Source organism: Trypanosoma brucei (genome assembly GCF_000002445.2).
Source record: "Trypanosoma brucei brucei TREU927 chromosome 11 chr11_scaffold01 genomic scaffold, whole genome shotgun sequence".
Lineage (NCBI taxonomy): Eukaryota > Euglenozoa > Kinetoplastea > Trypanosomatida > Trypanosomatidae > Trypanosoma > Trypanosoma brucei.
Window position 1 is genome coordinate 4171183 of NT_165288.1, and position 21486 is coordinate 4192668.

The window sequence follows — 21486 nt, forward strand, 5'->3', positions numbered from 1 at the left end:
CCCACGTATGCACACTAACTGGAATGAAGCGTAGGGGTGCGCGAAAATAAGTAACAACATTAGAATAAAAATTAAGGCGTAAGCAACTTTTGCACACCATACACCTCGGACCCAACATTCCCCCTCCTCCACACACACCTCTTCCCCTCCAGTTATACTCTTTTTTCTTCTTTCCTTTCGTTACTTTTCCAACTACATATATTTGGACGGGCTCTCGTGACGCACAACAGATTCAAATGGGAAAGAACCGGAAGCTTGGAATCCAAGAACCCCAAGCGGGACTAGCGAAAGTACCTGCACAAACTGTACCCGCAGGCGGAGCAGCCGATAAGGAATGGAAGAAAGGAAAGTGAAGGAAACAAAGCATAGAAAGGCTCTCGTACAGAGCACCAAAGCGCAAAACAACAAAGTGACTCAAGGTAGAGAGAGGTAGTAAAATTAATAAAACAATAAAATCGGCCATCCCCCCTCTAGCGTGTTGAGAAGGCACACACCAAAAACACACAACCGACGGGGCTTCCGCTGATGAAATGTTTAAACCCCACACACACTCCCTTTCGCGCCAGCGCGTGTAAAGACAACGTTGTGGCAAAGGAGTGGTAACAAGTAAATACTGGAAATATTGGAAAAAAAAAAAGGTCGAAAACCAAAAAGACAAGAAAGCAAACAATCATTTGCGGCATACCATAAACTCTCCTTAGGTACATAAGGGCCCTCTTTCCTCCCTCCCCCTCCTTTGTCTACCAACAGGCAAATTCTGCACAACCCATCATTGCCGTTTACATGTGATGCAGATTAGACGACACGGAAGGGAAGGGGAATATATGATACATACCCTATCGTGCTCTCACTTCTACTGTATACGTTTATGACTACTAATATAAGAATTAGAAACATGGTTCACATCACCGAACAGCATTTAGACGCTGCGCATTTATTCGTGTGCGGTTCCCTGGTCCGCGGGTTGAATCCTCCACCGGGGGAAGCAAAATTGCAGCTGGGTCTTGCCTTCTTAGCGTCTGATGCGCGTGTTTGAGGTCCTTCTTCTGTCACTTGAAATGGTTCAGAAAAACAACAAACAGCAGTCGGCTCTGCTATCGTTGAATTCACCACAACAGGTATCACTAGTACACCGCCCTCAGACGCATTATCAATGAGACAACCGGAGCTGCATAGTGTCTGGTGGACGCCACTTCCTGATACCTCAACCGCGCTTCGGCTCCCACGCGCCTGCAGTGTTGTAGGTTTAGGATCGGGTTTCTGCACAAAATCTGTCACAGGCGCTCTATCTATCAGTTTACTTTCACCCGAACCCTTGCACCGCCCTTCCGCCCCCATTGGGGACTGCGCGACAGGGGTTAACATCCTCTTCTTGTCGCTCACGCCGTTGTGCGCTTCGTGTTTCACCGTGGTGCTTGAGCCATTACACGGAGCACACCCCACCTGACTAGTATAAACAGCAGTACATTTTTTAGAGATTGGAGACACCGGGGCTCTCGTCACCTTTCCACGGGCCTGCGACACCCTACGTCTATCACCTTCCACAGACGCGTCCTTATGCTGAAACCTCTCCCGATGCGACTGCTGCCGTTGTTGGTTGTGACTATGATCTCCTAAACCCACAAGACTCCGTACCTGCCCCGCGCGCACCTCCTGCTCCCTCTGCGAGCCGGCAGTTGATGCATATCTTAGTCTAACTTTACTATTCCTTGTAACAGAAACTACACTGTCGATTCCCTCCCGCCTATGATTTTGTGAGAGTTGCCTGGTATTTGGGGCCCCCATCCGCTCGTCCCTGTGGTGTTTCTCACCCGAAATCCTTCCCTTATGTCGCAGCGTTGCCCGGCGGCTCCCCCTTCTAAGAGCGGGAGAGAATGAGTCATCTGCAGTAAACTTCTTTGGCGACGACTCATCACTTGGGTACGACAGGTCGAGCCAAATTGATGTCTTCTGCACCGCAGTATGTGAAGAGGACGACTCGGACACCCCGTCGTCCTCGGCCTGCAATGCACGCCAGTACTCCTCACTCCAATATTCCTCATCTGCCGTCACATGCCGGCCCCGCTGCAACTCCTCAGCGATGGCATCCAAACCTTCACGCTCCGGCGCGCACAGAAATGCACAAAAGGGGTTCGATGATGACACACATCTGTGAAAGTGGTCCGCACATGGAGCCACCTCTATAGCCAAAGTGATCGTGGGCAACGTGCCATGCAGCAGGGAAGTGCGGTTCCCCGACACAATATCATCAATGAGTGGGGTCAAATCGTCGGGTGGGCGATAGATGACTTGAGGGTCTGATAATCTGAAGTCACGCAAGAATGGGACAGTGGTGAACACGTTGCCATCAGGCTGTACGTCATCACCTGGGTAGTAGGCCACCGCGGCGTGACGTTGGGACATGAACGACTCTCAGTCCACCGCATGCGATGCCGCGGCGACACCGGGTAAACTACAACAAGTAGGGCAGAATAAAACACGCCCCAGCGAACAGAGGCCTAGTCACTAAATGGATGTCAGAAATCAAAAAGCAATGAAGGAAGAGAGAACAAAAAAGAAAATTTACGTACTTCGTAAGTCAGCACACGTGAAGACGCAGAAAAGGTTCCCGCTTGCCTGCTAATAGGCGAATGCCGGTGGTTCGTTGAGGTACCGAGAGCCTGATGCTTCAGCACAGCTTATACGGTACAACCGGCTCACTTTTTGAGAATCCCTCCCCATGTTCATCCGGTTCATCCGCCGAAGTCACTTCCCCACTTGATTCAAATCTCTCATATCCGTTTATTTCCTGTCTTGTCCACCACCTCCCGCACAGCACCTTCGGCATTCCCACTCACACACTCTTATGGTCAGCTGTTTTTCTATTAACTTCTCCCTCTACCTCCACAAACCCAGTGATGTCGGACCAAACCGGCATCATTTCCTCACCCTGTCATGATACTCACATGGTCTCACACGCCCGCACGGCTTCTTGCTACGTTTCAAAATTGCCTCACAGTACAGCTGCTCGCGCTGCGTTGCTGAACCGACGGAAAACGTCACGGTTTCTGCCACTGCCGCAGAACCACTGGTAGCGGGTGCCTGTGTGAGCAACGAACCATCCAACGTGCTGATGCTGTCATTCCCCAAATGCGCGCCCGAAACTGGGCTTAAACACTCGGGTGCTCGCTCCTGCCCATGTGAAACCACGTTCGTCTCTTGAGTCTCCGCAACTGACACGGAAGACGCTGGGACAGCATTGGCGCTGCTTCGGCTCTGCGAGTTGCCGAAGACTATGATATCAAGAGGCCTTCCCTCGTGTCGTAATGCAGAGATTCGCGAAGCGGCACGGGCGACATCCTCTTCTAACTGCTGCTCCTCGTTTTGAAGAGGACAGATGCTCAATGTAGCTGTGTGGGGCGGGGCGAAAGCAGCTTTTGTACTCAGTACAACAGAACCTGCCTGTCCCCCAACAGCTGAAAACATTTCGTCACATCGCCCCTCCATGGAGGGGCGATGTGAGTACGAAACATTACCATTTGGCATCAGGCTACGTAGATGCGAAGCGACGACCTGTAGCTTCTGGGCATCTACTGAGCAGTTGGCCGTTATACGCTCACATACCTGCAAAGCATCCGCATATCGCTGCATGAGAATGTAAAAATCCAGGCGAAGCACATCTGCGGCGGCGGGATCGGGGAAGCGTCGGAGAACGGTTTCTACAATTTCTTCCTCCGGCGACTGGGGCTTGATGAGGCCGCTGAATATTTTAATATCAGCTGTTTGCAGCGCCGCCCACGCCAACACGCGCGTTGCAACGCAGTGCCATGGCGTTCCGTCAGATCTACGGAACAATGTTTCCAGTACCGCAGTGCTCCCGCGCTTGTAGGCCAGGTAAAGAAGTTTCACCGCAACCGACGAAGGCAGTGTCCCCACAGTGGTGATTGCCAAAGTGCTGCCAATTAGGTGAAACACACTTTCGTATGCTCCACTGTGTGTGAGGCCGCTAAGAATGCCAGGAATTATGTCGAGAAACGGCGGGGAACCGATCTCGCGTGCAGGCAAGGTAGGGCAAATGCAGTGATCCGCTGCGTAGGCTAAGTAGGCCCATGAATCCACTGAAGCCGGAAGGCAAAAGGTACTGAGAAATTGCACTCGTGCAGACCTCTTTTCGTAGTCGTGGTAACAATGTGGTCCCGTAAAGGTGCAGTACAACACGAGAAGAGCTATTTCTGGTTTCAGCGACGCCACCTGTTGGACGATACTTCGCAACGGAGCACCATCTGTACAGTTTACGTGTGAAAGAATGGCGTCGATGCACATGGACGGTGCCGAACCTTCAGAACCCCATAATTTCAACGCTTCCATCGAAGAAGCGGGCTCAAGTAAGTCAAATTCCTGCTGAAATTGTTTGCGCAACTCAGTTTGTAACGTACACACTTGTTGACGTATACTGTCCAAGCCTAGCACCTCGCGAAGAGGTACATCAAGGCACTCCTGAGCTCCAACAGTGTGAAGAAACTGATACACAGAGAGTCGAATATACACAATGTGAAGCCTCCGAATCAGGTGCATGGAAATACTCTGGTACGACATCAAGTCCCTGTTCAGCTCCCGTTCGCGGTGCAGTGTGGCAACCATACAGTGTTGTAGGTCCAGTAGCTTCCTAATAGCGCTCTCCACGGAATGTTGATCGCGTACTACAGCAGCCTCGGTCTCCAACTCCCGAACTAGCGACTCACACTCTTCCCGCAATCCAGCAAGTTGAGTAGGCGCAGCGCAAACCACCTGATGGCAAAGTTGCTTGTTATTCAAGTCCCCGAAGATAAGCACACTGGCATTCTGTCGCAGGGATATTATGTTCAGCGAAGAGCTTCCCAGCTCGTTCTGCACGAGCAACTCATAGGCTCGCTGCCTGAAGGCTAAATCATGTATGTGACCACTCCACACGAAAACGCTATGGGACCACCCACCAACTGTAGGCAGTGTGCCCGGACCGCCTGAGCTGTGTAGTGGCAACGAACTAAAGTTCACTGATACTGGCGTTTGCACAGCAAGGTGAATGCCGTACGCACGGCTTTCGCCAGCAAGGAAAATTCTTCCCACGTCCTCTGATCCAGCGGGTACCGACAGTTGCTCGTCAAGCAGCCGCACAGGCGTTACAGAACAGTCAGCCACCTCCTCATCTACCGCCATCATTGCCCCACCGCGCACGTTAGGGGGAAACCAGTAGGCACACAGCGAGTAATCATCGCACATCACCCACAAGGCGGACCCTCCGGCGAAGGCAGCGTGAGTCGGGGTTGCAGAGGACGACACTCGTAGCAAGTGAGTAATGCGGCACAGAATAGAACGGTCACTGGACTCATACAGTTCAGCAACAGCAACACAGCCGTCATCCAAAAGGACAATCAGTTCCGCCGTTGTACGCCCACTAAGGATTCGCACTGGACACGTGTTACCAAAATCGTATAGAATCCGCACGTGGCACCCTCCCTGGCCACGCGTACAGCTGAACAACTCGCCGGTGCCAAGAATGTAAAGGGCCACATCACAAAATCCGTTCCGGATGCACACAACACTGTGCCGTCTCACCTTCGGCTTCCTCTTCATGCGAGGTAATTCATGCACCTTCACCTGTGGACCAGATACAAACGTGACGGTTGTCCTCTGCCCCTTATCCGGCTCGTGAGTAGCGCAGCAAACCAAGACATCACTCGAATTCGTGGCGGCGTCGATACCCCCATCGGGGACGTCCGGCAGTTTTGCCTGAGCAAGCAGAACTCCGGTATCAGAAAAAACTCGAGCCTCGGATACGCAACTGCCACTTGAGTTACCAACGCTTTTGTACCCCCGTCTCCCTGTAGATACCGTCAGTACCTTACCGGCATCAAAAGAAGCCCAATCAACTGCCGCTGTCGTTATACGCCGCACCTCCGCCATATGAAAGAGTAAAAAAGGGAGGGGATGTTATGACGAGAGAAAAGTATCTCAAGCCGAGTTACTTGCCTCCTGCACACGTAACCCCCTCGCTTCTCTATTATTGATTTCCTCTTCCGTTCTTACCCTTCCCACTGCACACTTCCCCGTTCCTCCTCCTGCTTTTCCTCTCTGCTATTATTCCTCTTTTGGATGTTTACCTTCTCCTCCTCGTACTTCTGTATTTTCGTGCACTCCGTGAAAGTGTGCACACTCCTCGTTCCTTTGCTCTTCGGTGGAGTCCTACACTTTGAAAAAAAATAAATAAAGGTCTTTTGTCAATCCCGAACCCCGTTCGCTCCTTTCTTCTTCCTGTTGTCTTTTCCGGAACGGCACCCCTTTCTGAGAGTGACCGGAGGGCGAGTTGAGCTAGTTACAATAGGCCTCCACCTTCCTTTGTGTATGTTTATGGATATGCGAGTGAGTGAGGGTGCCTGCTTCTTTTTTCTCCCCTTTTTTTTTCTGTTAGTCTGCTTCCACTCGCGCAAACTCCTAATATTTATACCCCTTGCGCCGCTAAGAGATAATGAGGTCGTGAGTTGAGAATAGGGATCAAGAAGGTAAACGAAAATCAAAAAGTCACGCACAGAGTTTTTGGTTGGGTGGAACAGGAGCGGTAACCACCGTCTGCATGAAAAGTGTCTTAACGCCACCGCACAGAAGAACACACAAAAATGCATAAACGTAGTTGTTGCTGCTGTTGTGCCTCTAAATGCAAATTTCAGGCGACCCAACCTATACAGTTTCCGTATTATCGGGATCCCTTTTGGAGCAAGATTTCCAAGCTTCAGTTAAGTAAATAAATAAATGTCCGCACAGTTGGGCATCTTGTAAAGCATCGTGTCGGTCCTCCCTTCCAGCAGCGTCAATGCCAGCCAAGCTACATGCTTTGGTTAAATTCGTAGGACATTCCGGATACAACGCACGGAACATTGACATCGTGCAGGTAAGAGGTGATTGCTTGTCCCACACCACTTCCCAACCATTGCGAAGTGCACTTTGGTACAGGAAGTTCCTATCGAAGGCAGCATTATGGGCTATAACAGGCGGGAATACAAGTGTCCTGTTGTTGCGACATGACGATTGGAGCGCCGTGAGGAAACCACCAACCTTTGCAGCACATCCTTCAACCTGGAAAGAGGGTCTGCTTACGCTGACGGTCGCAGCAGCTCCACCACTGCTGAGAGGTACACGCTCAACATTATTAGTACCGCCAGGACCTTTGTAATGGATATCTCCCGCTGCTGTCGATGTGGACCCGCTCCGAACATCGGACAAGAACGCGGCTAAATCTGGAAGGATGGCTGCAAAAGGTGGTTGGCGTTCAAGCACCTTTGATGTCAATTTGTGCACCCTGTAAGCAGAAGAAGAAACTTTTTTAGTTGGCTTCACTAAGCGGTGGAATGAACGGCCGCTCAACTCCCACTGGTTGTGACCAGCCGCACCGAAGAGCAACTCAACGACCGCGATAGAAATTATCTCGTCTTTCGTGGGTGCAATGCCAGTTGTTTCAACGTCAATGCACACCGCAGAGAGGGGCTGGAGACGTTTAGAAGAAAGCACACTGCGCTCAACTATTGTTGGCGGCGCGGAAGAAGGAGGTGCATGTGGGGCACCAAGCAGTAACGAAACTCCCATTGCAGATGTCTGCACAGCATCTGAAGGATGAGCGGTCGTGTTTTCTCTCCGCTGTTTTTTTTGAACCTGCTCCCCGTCACACGGCCCGTCCCAACCGCTTAAAGCTTCGCTCCAGGAAGAAGGAAGGGAGTCAGGCAAGTCACTATCCATTGCCTCTGTGGAGCTCTTTTCGGAATGTCCGTGTTTATTGGCACTCATTTGGCTTCTCTCCACAAGACTAGTGTATTATCAAGAAGTCGATAGTAAGACAATGATAAGGGGAACAAAAAAAAAAGAGATAAGAGTGAAATGTCGTACGAGTGAGTTTGCAAAAGAAAAAAAAAGAAATGTAACCACTCACCAGGTGCGTATAACTTGGTGCCCTTAGACACCAACGCAAATCGCACGCACGGAGACGATTCGGCGTGTTGCCGCAACAATACCTGAGCTATCAAAATTTCGAACCCCGATGCAATTTTCATTGGAGTTTCTGTCGCTCACTTCCTTTTTGTGCCGACTTCCCTTCCTCCTCCCTTCATGTTGTTCTCCTCCTTCATCTGAAAAGGGGGAAAATCTCAAAATCATCGCCCCCCCCCCAGAAAAAATAAAACGACGAAACAAAATGAGGAAGACAGGACACCACACCACTTCTCACGACCTTTGACCGTCGGCCCTTTCCGACCGCTCGAAATACAGCACATGTTAATTCTTGGTATTCCGTGTAAAATGCCGCCGTCAAGCAACACTGCAGAAACGCACACCCCCCTTGCCTTCCGCACACGTGCAAAAAAAAAAAAACTCTCCACACAATGGCGACTACAAGATGTGTCGACCACACCCCCTTATTCACACCATCTTTCTTTTGCCCTCGAAGAGCTGAAGCACCGTCCGAACTTGACCAACGTTCACTTACACCGACAATTTACGGTCACATTTGCCTCCTCCAACACGTTTTCCTTCCTTCCTTCATTGTTTTTTATGGGTGATCCACAATGCGGAAATACATCTCATTTTTGTTTTTTCTTTTCACTTTGCACCACAACAAATTGCACAAACTTAATACTCGCCGAAGCTTTCCCCCTCAGAAAAGCAAGACCCCATCCCCGCTGCGACGCGCAGACGCAAATTAAGTACCCAAGTTTACCAAAACCAACCACCTGACAGCGCAACCAATTAAACCATTATTTATCGCACATCACTAAAAAAGCCCATGAGTTGGGCCTCTAAAAGACGCGCGCTGTGTCCACATATCCCTACGACTGCCATCCACTGCACAGCCTTCTGAGACGAGAATAAAAGTGTCATAATTCCAACGAGAACAAAGGCGACTGCTGGCCTAACCGAAACCCGTGCGGCTTTTTTGGAAGCATACACCAACGTCAGCAGTGAAATATGTGAAGGTGCCAAAGGAAGAGCACATAACACCTCCCGCAACACGGCAGCAACGCTGGAAGTTCGGGATCCTCCAGCTCTGTACGCATCGTGAATAAGACACCCCCAAAGCAGACCCAGTGCGTAAGCAAGCGGAGGGAAGTAGCGGTAGTTTTCTCGATCCAGTTCCAGGAACAATGTGTCGTCTTTCACCAGCAGAAGCAGTAGAAGCGATGTTACAACATGCAGTCCTGGTTCATAGTCATGATTCCACATGTTCAGGACTGTCAAGCAGGTAACAGACAGAATGACGTTATAATTAACAACGACGCCTATATGCTCCATCAGCTCAGACGTTATGGGTACTGCGCCTGGCAACAGGGCCTCACCACCCAGGCGAAATCTCAATAATATAGCTGTGAAAAGACCTGTCACACTTACTACCGACAACAACCGCCGAAGGCCAACCACGTGCGTCTCCCAGATCAACAACACGTCACTGGTGTCGCTCTCCTCCATGCCGCCGCGGCCCATCAACGCAACAGAAAAAACAGCGAAACACACAGCAACAGTGCTTAACATCCATAAATACTGCATCCTCTTCTCTCGGTAATGTGCAACGTCAAGCGTAACAAATGTGAAATACACAAAAACGCCCAATGAAATGAGCAACAGTACGCTAGGTGTCGGTAGAAGGTAAGTTCCAAGACCAGCCACCAGGAAAAAGGTTGCGACAAACCAGTATATGACGGAAATTGCCATGGGTAGGGATGCCATCGGTAGATATCGACCCGCTGCAACAAGCAACATGCCGGCAAGCACGCACTGCTTGCTATAGCCTAGCTCCTCGGTTCCAAATTCTTCCTCATCTTTGGCGCTTTCTAGGTGAATAGCTTGCGAGGCGAGAACAATGATACCCAAGCCTAAAGCACCACGTGCAACAGAATTCAGGTGCCGCATTATCGGCCCCACCCCAAGGTGACGTGCTGAGAAAGGGTATGTCAGAGCGCCAAAAACGATGCAGGACATACCTACAAACACATAAGCGGCCTCCCCTTCGGTGATTTGGCTCTTCGTGAGAAACTCGTACGTCGCACGCTGAAAATTCCGTACGGTAGACGCCACCATTAGCATGGCACTGAAGGCAAATAACACCACGGTAGCGACGATGGTTTTGTTGCCCATCTGCGATACTTTCTCTAGTTCAAAAAGCATGGCAACAAAACCACAGAGCAGTGCAGCCCACCACATTGTGGTGATCTCGACAGCAAATAATGGCCCCGACGATTCCATCTCTGCGTCCTCCACGTAGTAAGAGCCTGTAACCTCCACCAAGAATTTAAAGAGTTTTGCAATATACGATGACGCCACCAGGGAGGCCCCTGCAGCGCCAAGCACACCGTTCCTGTGCAACCGTGAAACCAACAGCACACCAACAACACTCGTAAATAACACGAGAACAGCGGGATACACGCCGTCCTCTTTCTGAGAGTAGAGAATGTGCTCCACCACAACAACATTTAATGACTGAAGAAAAAGCGTTAATGCATACAAAAACTTGAAGCCTGTGAACGCGTGGGGGAATGACATGCAGCCTACGAAGTAGCTCGATAGTATGTTACCGGCCAAAGCAGGACTCGGAATCGTTCTTGATTCGCCAAATACATGCAGTCTGAGAATCACAAAAGAAAACGTCCGAGACATCCACCAGGCGAGGAGCAGGCTCGAAAAAAAGGCAAAGATGAACATAAGCCCTGCGTTACCGCGATCAATGAGAAATAGGTTAAAGCTGCACAGGCAAATAACGAGGTTGAACATGAGAGGTCCCGGGAGCCCCACAACGAATCCTACAAATACGGCTGATACCGCCGCCGCCACAATGGCTACCATACGCTCTTTCATGTGACGGTCCGTCAGGACGCTCCGTCCCTCCTTATCCGCATCAAGTAGTTTTTTAGTCATATAAGCAGCCAAAAGTGCAGCGTACAGTGCAACAGATAGAAGAATACCATTGATCGGCGGAGCCACACCGTCGAACAGAAACCTGTATCGTGAGTTGAGTAGCCGATAAACACACCAATTGGGTAAAATCAGCGCACCAAGAGCGTACATACAACTCCTATACCGGTATATAGTTACACACAGACCGAAAGAATCGTGCGCAAAGAACTCACGTGAATTTTGCTTGTTGGACAGGAGGAACCATAGGCTACGCTCCGGTTTCCAAAAGAGGTACAGAATCTGTACGCAGACCATGCCAACAACGTTAACGATGTTCGACAGCCATGCTTCGTACAGGTCCCTCTGGAATGCCACGTAGAGAGTGGCCGGTAGCACTAACAAAAGAACTGTGAAGACAACTGCTTCAGGTTTTCCGTTAATCTGCATCCAACTTTCCCCAGCCTCCTCCCCAACACCAGCAATACCACTACTCCGGTTACCGTCGTCATCCGCTTTGCCGCGCCTTTTTGGTGACTGACCAAGGTCTGCTTGTTCCCCTCGGGTCACACGACGCCTCAAGACAAAACTACTCTCCAGTGGACGATAGAAATAGCAATGAATAGCGCACATGCTCAGCAAGAACCACGCGGGGGCGTGACGCGAACCGACAAAGGCTGTGGTGCTGGACAACAGTGAAGGCAGTACCAACATTGGGGTAACGCCCAAGACACTACGCTCCATCAAACACACAAGTTCCGGGTATCCAACCTGCAACCAATGAAAGTGAAGGAACGCGGCCATAGCGGTGGTTGTTAGCAACCCCTGCACAGTTAATATCATACAGAGGGGGCCTAAAAACGTAATTGATGCTCGCAGGTTAGACAGGAATAGCGCAAAGCCGAAACAGAGGGTGGTGGCAATTATGGCAAACACACCTCCAAGACGGTATCCAGCGTAATCCACCACATACGTCACAATGCATCCTGTGAGAAGAACCGCAAACGCGAATGATGACATCAACGGAATAGCACCAAAAAGACCTACAGCCAAAAGCAGAGAGACCGGCAGTACGTACTTCGGTGACCCCGTGTGAAACTCCAACTCTTCCGAGGGAAATTCGGCCCTTTCCGGACCGCGGAATTCCCCAGGGAGGGAACTGCATCCCGATCCTGTAGCCTGTTCCATCGCCACCCGCCGTGCTTGCTCACTTTTCCAGAAATCTGCTGAGGCCCGAATGGCCGCGTTAGCGTACCCCTCACGACCTGCGTAGGCGGCACCTTGCGGTTCACTGGGGAGTCCCGTATTGAATCCAACTTGAGATGGTGGCACGCCTGCAGCAGACACAGGTGCGGTAGCAACAGCGGGAGTTGCGGTTGCCCAGAGGGGCCTAGTTCCTCCATGAAATTGGAGGCCGCTGTCGGGAATACCACCGCCGCCACTGCTTGAATGACCGGGTGGAGGCGGAAATGCAGGAAGTAACGGTTGTGCCCCCTCACGAAGATCAGTGGGGTTCATAGTTGTTGCTCGTTTTCTGCCCTCACTCGTATATCTGCGCACCTCTGTGTACAGTCAATATTAAGTTGATCTCCCAGTGGTGCTTTTAAACAAGCAGGTTAACGCTCTCTAATCGGTGGATAGAAACAAGAAGATTTGGTCCACCAGACACAACTAAACCCACCAAAGGTGACAATTGATATTATTATATTCCGCTCCCTTGAAAACCTGACGTGGAGATCAACGTACAGCGTCATGGGTATCCGTGAAAAAAAAAACGGAAGAAGGAAAGAGTTTTAAGCGTGGATGAAGAAGCGAAGATCAGAACAACGGCAGTACCGTTAGGCAAAAAAACAATGTTGGGATCAAAAAGGGGAAATGAGGAAGGCAAGCATGGCGTTGCACCTAGCAGGACCAACACAAACGCACGCACAGCAGCGCACACAAGTAAATAATGATTGAAATGGCCCTCTCCCACCTTTGGCATTACGGTTGCCGGCCCCCATCGGTTTTCCTTGCCTCAGCAGAACTTGCTTTGGCGTTACTTTGTCGTTTAATCGAATTCTAGTATGCATAGTCTTTCCTTTAGCACTTCACGGATAAAGGACACGACCTGCACCCCATCTTGGTACACCAAAGTACATTTAGTTTGCCTCATTGTTGGAACTCTTGTTGAGAAGTGCAGCATCACGCTGTCGGCGCAGCTCCCGGATGCGTTTAAGCTTCTGCAGGGCGTTAATGTCTTCAATAGCGAAGGACACCAATAGGCGGCGATGGTCCCCAAAGATGGTCGGGTTGTTGTTGAGGGCTCGAAGTGCATGGAGGGCCACGGGGTGGTTAACGAGCTCAACGAAGGCGTAACCCTTCGACGTGCCCGCAGAGTCCTTCACTATCTTGACGTTTTTGATGGGGCCATACTTCCCCCAATTCGATTTATCGGCAAAATTTTTGTTCTTTTTCAGGAAAGAACGCACGTGTGTGGAAAACAGCAGCCTCAATTCCTTCTCACCCATCGTTCGCGGCAGGTTACGCACACTAAGTCGCGTCGTACTAACGAACATGTTGCTATCACGCAGTTGATTCTTTCGAGATTCATAGTCCGCACGAATCATTTCGATATAACGGGGGTGTAAACCACGGGCGGCAGGAGTGTCGGGGAGGATAAGCCCCTCTTGCAATAGATAAAGGTGCCGTGGGTCATCAGCAGCCACCTTTGTGCGCTTCTTCTTTTTCTGCTGGGCAGCAGTGGCATCGTGTGAATCCTTCCGTGACAGCACGCGATGGACGGTGAAACGTGTCTCACGGAGAGTCATGAAAGGTTCACGAGAGTTGAAAGCATCAGCACGATTCTTGAACAACAGCCGCTTCGCCCTACAGTGTGAAAGATCTTTCGTCTGTTCGCGCCAGTCTGCACGATCATTCGCTGATAACTCCCGTGCGTTCTGTTGGGCGTGGTCAAATATTTTGTCAGCCATTTCCACAGTGCCGCAGTGTATAAAGCCTGTACCTGCAAGTGTTTTGGTTCGGCTGTTGCGCACCAGGAGCACGCGGCGGACGCCACCGAAACGCGTCTGGAAAAAGTTTAGTAGCTCCTCCTCGCTTGTGTCGAGGGGAAGTCGTTTTAAGAAGAGTTGAGTTTCCAGCGGGTCCTGCTTATTTAACCGTTCCTGCTTCTCCTCATCGATATCACTCTGAACTTCCTCTTCCACATCCTCTGGAGTGCTGTGGGTCTCGTCATCATCACCAGAACGTTTCTTTTTCCCTCGAAAGCGTTCATCCTTCTTCCCCTTTGCGTTACCGCTGTCGTACGTCTTCGCTATAGCGACCTTCCAGTTAGACTTTTTTCTCTCAATCTTGCGCTGAAGCTTTTTGCGGATGCGCTGCTTGGCCTTCTTCCTCCTCATCATTGATGGTGTGGCCTTTCTCTTAAGTAACGCTGCTGCCATCTCGCGTCAGGCTGATAACGATGCTTAGCAGTAGGTGTCGTATGTACTGTCCGACGCGTATTAAGCAAAAGAGAAAGTAAATTCAAAAGATAAGAAAAACAATGGTCAGGTCGGGCATAAAGTTATGTAATATCCGGCGTGCAGTGTGAGAGAACAACCTCACAAAAAACAACACGAGCCGACACAGGACAAAGCAAACAATACCAAAATGAACGGTATATATATATTATAAGCAGGGGTAGGGTCGTTCCCTGCGACAGATCCACGCCCCAAGTTCAGTAGTTAACCCAGAACATCAAAAACAGAAATGAAGCGCGGTAAGGGAAAGAGAGAAATAGGCAAACAAAGAAATTTGCGACGCCACAGTGAAGAACCGGCCTCTCCAAACGTACACAACCCGTGAATAAGCACGTAAAGGTGAGTAAAAGAAAAACAGTCATCAAGCGAGAGGGTATGGAAGAAGAAGAAAGCAGTACACCCTTCGCCCTCTCTCCCGCCTCACAGTGTTAAATTGGACGGCCCCTCACATCAGCACTATTGTTTGCTTGACTGGGTCGGAGCGCCACTCCGCTTATTTGAACTCTTCTACACATTTGATTTCCTTTGCTTTCCTGCTCGCTCCTTCTCCGGAGGTGGCAGCTGCGACCACCGGGGACCACGTAAAAACAATCGAACACCAACAACAAAAGAATAAAGAGAAGGTGCCCTCCCCCTTCCCATATGATTCTCTTTTGTGGAATAACACGCGTAAGTTTCTTCACACTTCTGCAAGACGAGATAATTTCTGAATGCGGTTGAGCAACAAGTCACCATTCTTTACTATACGGTGATAGTCAAGGTTTGTTGTGTCTCCACGATATGTGGTAATACTATCCGAGACACGGTCCATCTTGCATGCGATGCGCTCATTTGATATGAGGGTTCCCAACATGCTATCCAGAACTGGGGAGGGAATACCAAATGCATTGCTCATTGATTTTAGCGTTACACTGCTGTATGAATCAAGGAATTGCTTGAACACAAGCACACGCACCTCGCGAAAGAAGTAATTAACATGCTGCGACAGGTACACAATACCTCGTAGTTGCTGGCACACAGCATCGAGGGTTGGAAAAACCTCCTTGTAGCGGCATTCGTATATGGCAGTAACGAGATGGAAAACATTCTTGATGTTGGCACTGTGCACTTCAGGGCTATCGAGTATGCATTTCTTCAGCTGTGAGCGACTCAACACGGGCAAACTAGCCACAACTGTGACGAGAATGAATTCGTTGAAGTCCATGAGCTCGCTAGCAGCAAAGGTGGAGATTGAGTCTAATAGTAGCTCGGAACCCTTCTTAAAGTCACGGATGTATACGTAGAAGAGACCTTCGTATACCTTGAGACGGTTTCGCCGTTCCCAATCACCCTCCTTCATCAGTCGGTGAGCGCTGCAAATGCCATTAGCAGCAACTTCATTGTCAGAGAACGCCAGTCCAAGAAGGATGCGCTGAAAGCAAAGGTCGAGCTTTGATCCGGCGGCAAGGGTTTTTCCGGAGCATTCGTTGTTAAATTTAAGACACTCCTCCATGTCCCCAATGCGGGCGAAATGATGGCATCTAGCCAGCAGACCATCACGCACCTCCACATCACCGAGGTTTTCCTGCGCATCCTTAATGCGTGCATCCAACTCTTCAAGTTTCGTCGCATTTATGGCATCCATCGCGCGCAACTGCTCCTCATCTACCGTCCAACAGAACATCTCCGACGCGAAGCGCAAGTAAGGAGCCATATTGTGTTCGTGCGCTATTTTCAACATGGCAGCCTTTACCTCCTCGCGCACAGCTTCGTCAACATACTGCGAGGTGTACGTGTGGCGCAAATGTAATAGTTTGATAAGGGGATCCATTGGAGGGGGTTCTTCAACTGGAAACTCCTCCTCATTGTCCATAATACCAACCGGTTGCTGAGGCGGCATCGTTACTTCTGCTTATATCACTGAGGCTCTTGACGGTTGATTTACCTGAAACTGTAACTATTAACCCTTCCCTCTTTGTCCTATTTCGATCCACCTTTTTTCAGCACTGTCTTCTTTTTTTTCTTTCTTTTTTACTTGCTTCTAAACGTGTCTGTTCTCTCGCTTGATTACTTGCCTTGTGTACCCGCACTCCACCACATCGGATGCAGCAGCGGCAATTCGGATTTAAAAAAAAAGAAAATAAAGAGTGATGAGGCACATTGAAACACAAAACAAAACACACAAGAACCAAAGATAAAACACGCGGAAGCAAAGGAAGAGGGTAAATGGGATCTGAGAGAACTGGCGCCGTAACTAGAGATCCCTTTACTTTGCTGCTTTACCGCCACGCACCGAAATAACACAGGTGAGGCAATAATTAGACAGCACAAATACCAACCGGAACAGGCACAATTTTCCTTTCGTTGGCAATGAAAAAAAAAAAGGACATATTATAAGCACATGGGGGTGTTCTTGCCCGTGCCACGAGGACGTGGTGCGTCGATTGTGCAGCGTCAACAATGCATACAATAAGATGCGAAACCTGCATCAGCATAAATTTAAACGAAGGAAAAAACAGCGAACGAAAAGTGTTGACGCATAATAGGTTAGACGACCGTGCTGGAGCTTAAAGTTTAAGTAAATCACAAACTATAAAGGTATTTTTCACATGTATGTGCGTTTGCCTGTGAAATATGAATATACCGTCAACTTCGGATGTAAACGGCCCGCATTCTGGTGCGGTGAAACTTTCTCTCCTCTTCTGCATTTCCATATCCCACGATGTCTGCGCCGATCGAAATACAATTAGAGTGTACTCACGGGCCATCCAAGCACATCACCTACGAGTTTGCCTGTACTCTTCCGCAAGGGATCCGCCGTTAGGTGGACACGGAACAACTGAACAAGACAAAGTGGTAGAGCTCCGTGAAGAAGTACTGTGCGTCAACTCATCACATTTTCTGGGCAGTGCACACCCTTCAACCCACTAAAGAACACACGTTGGTACGGCGACATATCGGGAAAATATAAGATTGAAACAAGAATTAATGTCAAGAATTCAAAAGCCCAGCGAAGAGGTAAAGCCTACCCGACTATCCTATATAGCGTAAACAGACATAGCGTGCGAAAACAGCATGAAATTAAGCCCCGCATCGCAAATACATCATAAACTGCCTACACCACCCATCGCACCATTCTCCATCTCAGCGCGAAAGATGGACTTCTTAGTTGTCGATATGATCCCTGTGACAGGACCAGGACTTAAAGGGTCTCTTGCATTGCGCTCCACAACGTCCCCAAAAACATGCGAGGGGACATCCCGTTTGAGGACGGGAGCATGTTCATCCGGCGGTACTATATCCACAGCATCGCTGAACCTAACGCGCCTCTTGGGAGTTTTCATATTCGCCTCCACAGAGGGCATAGAACCTCCAGACTTCTTTTCGTCAACTATCAGTGTAGCCGCAAACCCAATATCTCCGGGAGATGTATATTTGAACGCGGGTGGTACTGCCAACGACGGGTCATGGGGAATTAGCTGTTGCCCGCACACCTCAAACCCCTCCCCCTTAACTGACTCGGTGGCCGCAGATGGGGTTATTGTCGTTACCCGTTTGCGCTCCATCTCCTCGCGAACTCGCCTCTCCTTCTTTGCGATTAGTCTCTCCGTCATGAGGCGCTCCGCCAATTCATCATCATCAATCCGATCCCCCAGCTCCCGCTCGATTTCCAAGAGTTCTTCCTCTGTAAGTTCATCAAGTTCATCAAAAATTGCCATATCTTCTTCCTTCAGTCCCACCTCCATCGGTGCTGCCCTTGTGCCGCCTTCCACAGGATCCAATCCAGAGAAGTTCGGGCGCTCATCCACTTGTGCCAATGGGAAAGATTTCATGGGTGCATTAGCGGCAGCCCCCTGGCACGATTCACTTGCCACCGGCACGCGCTTCTTGCTGTAGTTTTCCATGGCTGCTTGTTTGGTGGCTTCAACCTCTGCCATTGCCTTTTCTGCACTGGGTATCTCTGTCAGGAATAATTGCTGGCGCTGCGCCAGCGCGCCCTCCTCCGCTATCAACGCGGCTTCCTCCCCACGTAAAAAATCCAAACGCCTCTCGGCAATTTCTCGCGCCTGCTTCGCGCTGCGCTCGGTGAACCAATTATCTCCCAGTAAAACAAGAATGTTATTCGTATAGTCGATGATGGCTTCAAAGTACGCCGCACCAGATGCTACAGGGGCGAGTACAGGCACTCGGCACCGGTCCGTGATGCACTGCAGAACATCCTGAAGTTGTTTGTACTCACCCATTTTTCGCCTGCATCGCTCTAACTGTTCCTGATTCTTTTTCGTGAGATAGTAAAACAGTTCGGCCCCCGTAAGAACCTCCCCTTCGTCCGAGTCCATCGAATTCGCTATCCGCGGCTACTGTAGCCCTACTGAAACGTAAGGGGTGAAACAGGATATGAAAGAAAGCAAAGAAGGTTCCGTGAAAAAGATGGAAAAACGAAAGGGACGTAATTGAAAGAAGAACTCAAACAAAACACAAAAAGTCCTTTAGGGTGCGTGTTGGGTGGAAATCAGAACCGCGAGCACGCGCGTAGATGTGTATGTGCACATCCAAGGATGTATCACGCGTACGTATATATCTATGCTACAATAAACCCACGAACCAACCACTAGCGGCTCATCTTCACGTCAAGTGGCAATCGCTGGTGGTGGAGCCTCAGCCGTCTTCGACGGTGCCTTCTCCAATTTCCCACTGGAAGCCGCGAGCAGTGTTTCCATTCGCATTTTCTCCACCACGCGATTGTAATCATCGTGAAGATCATTGTCGTATGGCGTAATACGCATTGCCTGCTCTAGCAATTCCAGAGCCTTGCGATAGTCTTTCAGCCCGCAGTGAGCGGCGGCCCCCCTCACACAAGCTTTGAGAATAGCGTATACGTGACCACTTTTCTCCCCCACTTTCCTCGCAGCTGCATTCCGCTTGCGCATGACCTCATCTTCACCACAGCCACCACCATCACCCCCAACTCCATCTTCGCCCCCGTCCTCGTCATCGCTATCCACTAAATTCGTTGAAAGGGCTCCAGGACAACTCAATGCTTCCGCCACTTCTCGGCAAAATTCTAGCACATGAGAAGATTCCATCAAAGCTTCCTTGAAACAACCCTGATGAAGAAGAGCTGCGCTCAAGTTGTTGCGCGCCCGCACCTCGTAGGGATCCTCCTCCAAAACCTGACGGTAAACATCGGCAGCCGCGGCATAGTCGCCTTGATAGTACATGGAAGAAGCTTCGTGCAGTTTGGCAGCAAGTGGGTCCCTCGTTTCTAACATGCCACGTTTCTTCATGTATGATTCCACTAACTTGTAATCTGCTATGACATCTGCATCCTCTTCCGCGTCACAGTAAGCAGCCGCCATCCGTAGATCCTCTATGCCGCGCTCAAAGCACTTCCCCCAGCAGTAAGCCGCACCGCGGCGGGAATGAAGCTTCATCATTAGATAGCGATACCGCTCTTGTGTGAGGTCACTTGCCGGAGTATTGGACAGCATCGTGAGGGCCAACGTACAGTCCTCAATAGCACGTTTATATTCAAACAACTGAATAAAGCAAGCGGCACGGTTTGATACGCAAATAAGAAACGCACCATCACGCTTGATAGATTCCGTGTAGGCGTCTGCGGCTGCTTTCCACTCACGGCGTTGATAGTGTTTATCCGCCCGCTCTTTCCAAAACATAGGACTATCTTCAACGCGGGTCGGTTTGTAGCGGCTTCTCCGGTAGTACTCATCCTCTCCACGCGACCGCGTGGGTATTGCCGCCATTTTCGATGTGAATTGTACAGGAACGACGACAGTTTCTGTGTGGCGCACGCATGGGGTCATCTCCTCTTCTTTTCTTTCTTCCATACTCCCTTGCATCGCACCAATATCCCCGGGACATTGGGGTGCTCGTTTCTTCTCCTCATGTGCCTGCTGTTCGGCCCGCTGCTGTTCTTCCCATGAATACAACTCCGCCTCCGCAGAGTCCTTCTCCTCCTTCATTCGCCCCTCTATGAGACGCCGCTGTGCACGGTCCACTTCCCACTGTTCCTCCGTCATTCGTCGCTTCTCCTCCTCCCTTTTACCAACACGTTCCTTTAGCCGCCGGTTGTAGGACTCCTCCGCCCGCTGAATAGCACCAGCCCGCCGCTCCCGTATGGCTTCGGCGCCAATCTCCCCTTCGTTGATACAAAGAGATTCCCACAGTTCCGGAACCCGTTTTCGTAAACGCACGCGTAAACACGTTCGGTCCTCCGGATCCATAAAGTGGGTAGACTTCGCTTCATCTATGGGATGCAGCAGGTCAAGCACCAAAAGATACGTCGGGGAAGCATTTACCTTCACTAAAAGATCTGACACAAAGATATCAATGGCCTCCTTCTTAAACCCCTTGATCGTGATGCGGAGGAGGACTTCGGTGTTGGTCTGTTCCCACTCGTATACAGGTTTGACTGGCATTACTTTGTAGAGGCCTCCACACAAAAGAGGGGGTGAATTGGGAAGAAAAAAAAACAAGAGCATCAGGGGGAAAAAAAAATTATTACCACATTCAAAAACGATAACAGAAAAATGTCACCATGTAGTTGACCAGTACTTACCTTCCCACATATCTCTCCTACCTCCTCCATACTCATACGTTGAAGCACTCACAGCGCATTGTCAAAAGGAAGAGCAAAAAAAAAAGAAAAATAAAAAAACTCTCCCCTAAGCAGCCACAAAGGGAAGCGGAGAAAAGATGTCAATAATCAGCCTCAGAACGTGGCATCAGAAACAGTAATGTGCACGCCAGAGCGCTGTTTTTTTTTTCCCCTCGTGCGTGACCTCACAGCAACCAAAGTGAGAGGGAAAAGACATCGAAAGAAGCAAGGAAAAGGGGGAAAAAACTAAAACTAAAGATCCTAGCGTCGTACGACACGCAGGTTTGCGTTTACTTATATAGGCAAGAAAATACAGAGGAAGGGTAAAGGAAAAAAAAAAACTGCTACCGTCATTCCCGAAAGGTTAAATATGCTTTTCGGACACTCGTTAAACAAAAAGTAAACAACGTTAGCGGCCCGTTGACTGTCGGGCGAACTAGCGCACCTCCCACATATACTTTTACACTTCTTTAATATGGTACC

At 49.8% G+C, this 21486-nt stretch overlaps 8 protein-coding genes across 8 annotated transcripts; all 8 read right to left on the minus strand.

Moving 5' to 3' along the window:
* Positions 1 to 900: 900 nt before the first annotated feature.
* Tb11.01.7620 (hypothetical protein, conserved) lies at positions 901 to 2403 on the minus strand (the record flags this gene model as incomplete). Its single annotated transcript, XM_824562.1, has 1 exon — positions 901 to 2403. One exon carries the CDS (start codon positions 2401 to 2403, stop codon positions 901 to 903), a length of 1503 nt encoding a protein of 500 aa, XP_829655.1.
* A 513-nt stretch (positions 2404 to 2916) lies between these two features.
* Tb11.01.7630 (hypothetical protein, conserved) lies at positions 2917 to 5922 on the minus strand (the record flags this gene model as incomplete). The annotated part of the gene is made up of 1 exon (XM_824563.1): positions 2917 to 5922. The coding sequence occupies one exon, from the start codon at positions 5920 to 5922 to the stop codon at positions 2917 to 2919; it is 3006 nt and encodes a 1001-aa protein (XP_829656.1).
* Positions 5923 to 6693: 771 nt separating this feature from the next.
* Positions 6694 to 7794, minus strand: Tb11.01.7650 (exonuclease, putative; the record flags this gene model as incomplete). Its single annotated transcript, XM_824564.1, has 1 exon — positions 6694 to 7794. The coding sequence occupies one exon, from the start codon at positions 7792 to 7794 to the stop codon at positions 6694 to 6696; it is 1101 nt and encodes a 366-aa protein (XP_829657.1).
* A 966-nt stretch (positions 7795 to 8760) lies between these two features.
* On the minus strand, positions 8761 to 12402 carry Tb11.01.7670 (hypothetical protein, conserved; the record flags this gene model as incomplete). Its single annotated transcript, XM_824565.1, has 1 exon — positions 8761 to 12402. The coding sequence occupies one exon, from the start codon at positions 12400 to 12402 to the stop codon at positions 8761 to 8763; it is 3642 nt and encodes a 1213-aa protein (XP_829658.1).
* A 623-nt stretch (positions 12403 to 13025) lies between these two features.
* On the minus strand, positions 13026 to 14327 carry Tb11.01.7680 (uncharacterized protein; the record flags this gene model as incomplete). The annotated part of the gene is made up of 1 exon (XM_824566.1): positions 13026 to 14327. The coding sequence occupies one exon, from the start codon at positions 14325 to 14327 to the stop codon at positions 13026 to 13028; it is 1302 nt and encodes a 433-aa protein (XP_829659.1).
* Positions 14328 to 15084: 757 nt separating this feature from the next.
* Positions 15085 to 16284, minus strand: Tb11.01.7690 (proteasome regulatory non-ATPase subunit 7; the record flags this gene model as incomplete). Its single annotated transcript, XM_824567.1, has 1 exon — positions 15085 to 16284. The coding sequence occupies one exon, from the start codon at positions 16282 to 16284 to the stop codon at positions 15085 to 15087; it is 1200 nt and encodes a 399-aa protein (XP_829660.1).
* A 1204-nt stretch (positions 16285 to 17488) lies between these two features.
* Tb11.01.7700 (hypothetical protein, conserved) lies at positions 17489 to 18724 on the minus strand (the record flags this gene model as incomplete). The annotated part of the gene is made up of 1 exon (XM_824568.1): positions 17489 to 18724. The coding sequence occupies one exon, from the start codon at positions 18722 to 18724 to the stop codon at positions 17489 to 17491; it is 1236 nt and encodes a 411-aa protein (XP_829661.1).
* A 291-nt stretch (positions 18725 to 19015) lies between these two features.
* Positions 19016 to 20887, minus strand: Tb11.01.7710 (hypothetical protein, conserved; the record flags this gene model as incomplete). Its single annotated transcript, XM_824569.1, has 1 exon — positions 19016 to 20887. One exon carries the CDS (start codon positions 20885 to 20887, stop codon positions 19016 to 19018), a length of 1872 nt encoding a protein of 623 aa, XP_829662.1.
* Positions 20888 to 21486: the final 599 nt, after the last annotated feature.